This window comes from Merops nubicus, unplaced genomic scaffold (genome assembly GCF_000691845.1).
Source record: "Merops nubicus isolate BGI_N331 unplaced genomic scaffold, ASM69184v1 scaffold26751, whole genome shotgun sequence".
Lineage (NCBI taxonomy): Eukaryota > Metazoa > Chordata > Aves > Coraciiformes > Meropidae > Merops > Merops nubicus.
The window spans coordinates 546-3,375 of record NW_008586637.1 but is presented as its reverse complement, the minus strand read 5'-3'; the positions used below and the strand labels follow the sequence as shown (position 1 = coordinate 3,375).

The following is a 2,830-nucleotide window of genomic DNA, read 5'->3' as shown; positions in this document are numbered from 1 at the left end:
GCTGGGGGCATGGCTGGACTCCATGAGCTTAAAAGGTCTCACCCAACAAAAACTATTCTCTCTCATCTGAAGCTGGTTGAGCCCAGGCAGTGGGTACAACCCTCAAATCCCCCCTCCTGCCTTCCCCAAACCCAGGAGCAGGACCCCATACGGGGGTGAGTGCTCCAGCCCATCACTGCCCCAGAGCACACCAAGCACCTATGGGTGACACCCACCACAACCCACCTCCTGCAGCAGAGCCCAGCACTCTGCCTCCCCCAGAACCGTGAGGAAATCTGAAACACCCCTGTGGCACAGAGGGAAGTGGGGAGCACACAAACCTGGTCGAGGTGGGGGCTTCCCCAAAACCCCTCCCCTGGCAGCTCCAGCAGCCCCTCCCGCAGGGGGCAGGTCAGGCACAGGCAGCGCAGGGCCCTCGGTCCTGCAGATGAGCCCTAAAAACACAGCACACCCCTCTTCCTACAGTTTTTATTGACAGTTCTAGGGAGCAGGGTTCACTTCTTCTTCTCCACGTCCTGCTCCGCCGCCTCCTTGGCGCGCTTGGCGCGGATGCCGAAGAGCCGGGCGTTGGCGCGGGCCATGCGCAGGCTGGCGAAGGCCTTGAAGTTCTTCTCCTCCTCGGAGATGACACGGGCCTTCTCCCTCTTGAACACCTGCAGGGAGACAGTGCCAGGCGTCAGGGCGTGTGGCATGGCCCGGGCACCTCACCAGGCCTCCAGCGGGAGCGGCTGGAGCGGAGCGCCTGTGCCACCTACAGGCCCTGTCCCCGGCGTGCTCCACCAGCAGCCTCCTCTCAAAGGCTGCAAGCGGATCAACAGCCCCTCAGCCTGCCTGGAGGGACCGTGTGGAGCACAAGCACACGCTGCAGATCCTACCCGGGTGCTTTAGCCTGTGCCTGCACAGGAATCGGGTGGTTTGGGGGGATCTCTGAGCAGGTTCACCCCATGGTGGCCTTCTCTGGAGAAGGTCCACAGCTCCCATGGGTTGAGAGGGGCAGAACTAGATCCCACCCCCCCCATACATGTATTTTAAACACAGCTTGTGATGTGAGGACATCCCCCGCTGAGCAGTTCAGCAGAGCTCTAACAATTAGGTTGCTCTGTACTGCTAAGGAACCAAAAAGATCCTGATAACAAATGATAAGGACAAGCCTGACCTGTTCTTTTTTTTTTTTCGGGGGTCTGGGATGGGAAGCATGTGCAGACAGTGACCCTGAGCTGTCCAACAGTGAGAAGAGGCTCTCCTCCAGGAAGCTTTAGTGTCAATGAGGGACATAGTTCAGTGGGGACCTGGCAGTGCTGGCTTAATGTTTGGACTGGACAGTCTGAAAGGTGTAGTCCAGGCTGAGTGGTTCTGTGACACCCCACAGCAGGTGATTTGGTTGCACTTACATTCTTGATCGGCATCACTGGCCCAGTCAGCTGAGTTGCCATCTTGAGTTCCTCAGCCTGCAGGACAAGGACAAACCCCACCATTAAACCCAGCCCTGGCACGGTGTGAGCGAGTCCCTGGGCCCAGTACCCCCTGTGCCAGGCACCCAGCACACACCCGCCCAGAGCTGTAACAGGACTGGTACCAAGCTGGGTACTCCAGCCCCCCCCAGATTTTTCACAGCTGGGGTCTCAGGACCAACAGCCCCCCGGGGGGGCAGGGGATGGCTCGAGGGCGGCACCTTGCACCACGGGCAGGGCCAGGACACCAAAAGCTCTCTGGGTCTGGGTGAGATTTTAATAGGAATCATTTCTATCTATCAACAGCAACAACCTCCTCAAGACGCCCTCACACATGGCTGTCACTGAACACTCCAGTGAGGAGTGTGTCCTTGCCCTCCTCACCCTTTCCACACAGAACACAATTCCACATGGACTTTCCAGCTGCTCTGGCAATTAAACACTGTAAGCCAGAACCCAACGGGCTGGATAAAGATGAAAGCTCCAGCTCTGCCCACCCGAGGGGTCCAGCCCCAGGGCTGCTCCTCAGAGGGGTCCAACACCGGAAAGCACGGCGCGGCCGTGCCCCGTGGCACCACGATGGACACTGAGAGCCCAACCTCAGCCCGCGCCGCCCCAAACCACCCCAGGGCACGGCTCCTGCAGGCAGGCACTCACGGGGCTGTCTCCCTTCTTGGGCATGGCGGGCCTGCGTGGGAAGAGGATGAGCCTGGAGCGGTACTCCTTCAGGCGCTGCACGTTGGCCTGCAGCGACTCCGTGGACTTGTTCCTGCGCCGCGGGTCCACCGCGATGCCGATCGTCCGGGCGAAACGCTTGTTAATGCCAGCCAGCTGAGGGGAGGGCAGGGTGTCGGCGCCCAGCAGCTCCCCTGGCACGGAGCCACGCCACGCCTCCGCCAGGAGGAGCCTCTGGGTGCCTGCATCTTAACGCTTAAAAAGCGTGATGGGCTCAAGTTTTGCCGTGATTCGCCCCGGAGAGCGAAGCGCAGCCCCGCAGCAGCTGTGAGGGGGCCGTTTAAGGGTTGGACTTGGTTGTCCTAAAGGTCTTCTCCAGCCTCAGTGATTCTGTGGTTCAAACTCTGACAGACAAACATCTGCGTGCCATGTCAGGCTCCACTCTTACCCAAAAACTAACAGAAAGTAACGAGGCACTTAGCATCTAGAACAATTTAGTTGCTTCAATGTACTGATTTCATACAATCACATTAAGGTTGGAAAAGACCTTTGGAGGCAGACATAACCTAGCACTCCCATGGCCACTAAACCATGTGCCCAAGTGCCATGTCTACACATCTTTTGAACCCCTCCAGGGATGGGGACCCCAGCACCTCCCTGGGCAGCCTGGGCCAATGTCTCACCGCTCTGTCAGGAAAGACATT

General features: G+C 58.8%; 1 protein-coding gene across 1 annotated transcript in view; it reads right to left on the bottom strand.

The window, feature by feature from the left end:
* Nucleotides 1–494: 494 nt before the first annotated feature.
* RPL13 (ribosomal protein L13) overlaps nt 495–2,830 on the bottom strand; it is a gene marked incomplete at its 5' end in the record, with an annotated part of 2,876 nt that continues 540 nt past the window's right edge. The window contains 3 exons of the mRNA XM_008948722.1: nt 495–653; nt 1,392–1,448; nt 2,109–2,282. Coding sequence (XP_008946970.1) covers nt 495–653; nt 1,392–1,448; nt 2,109–2,282 — 390 coding nt within the window. The remainder of the gene's footprint in view (nt 654–1,391; nt 1,449–2,108; nt 2,283–2,830) is intronic.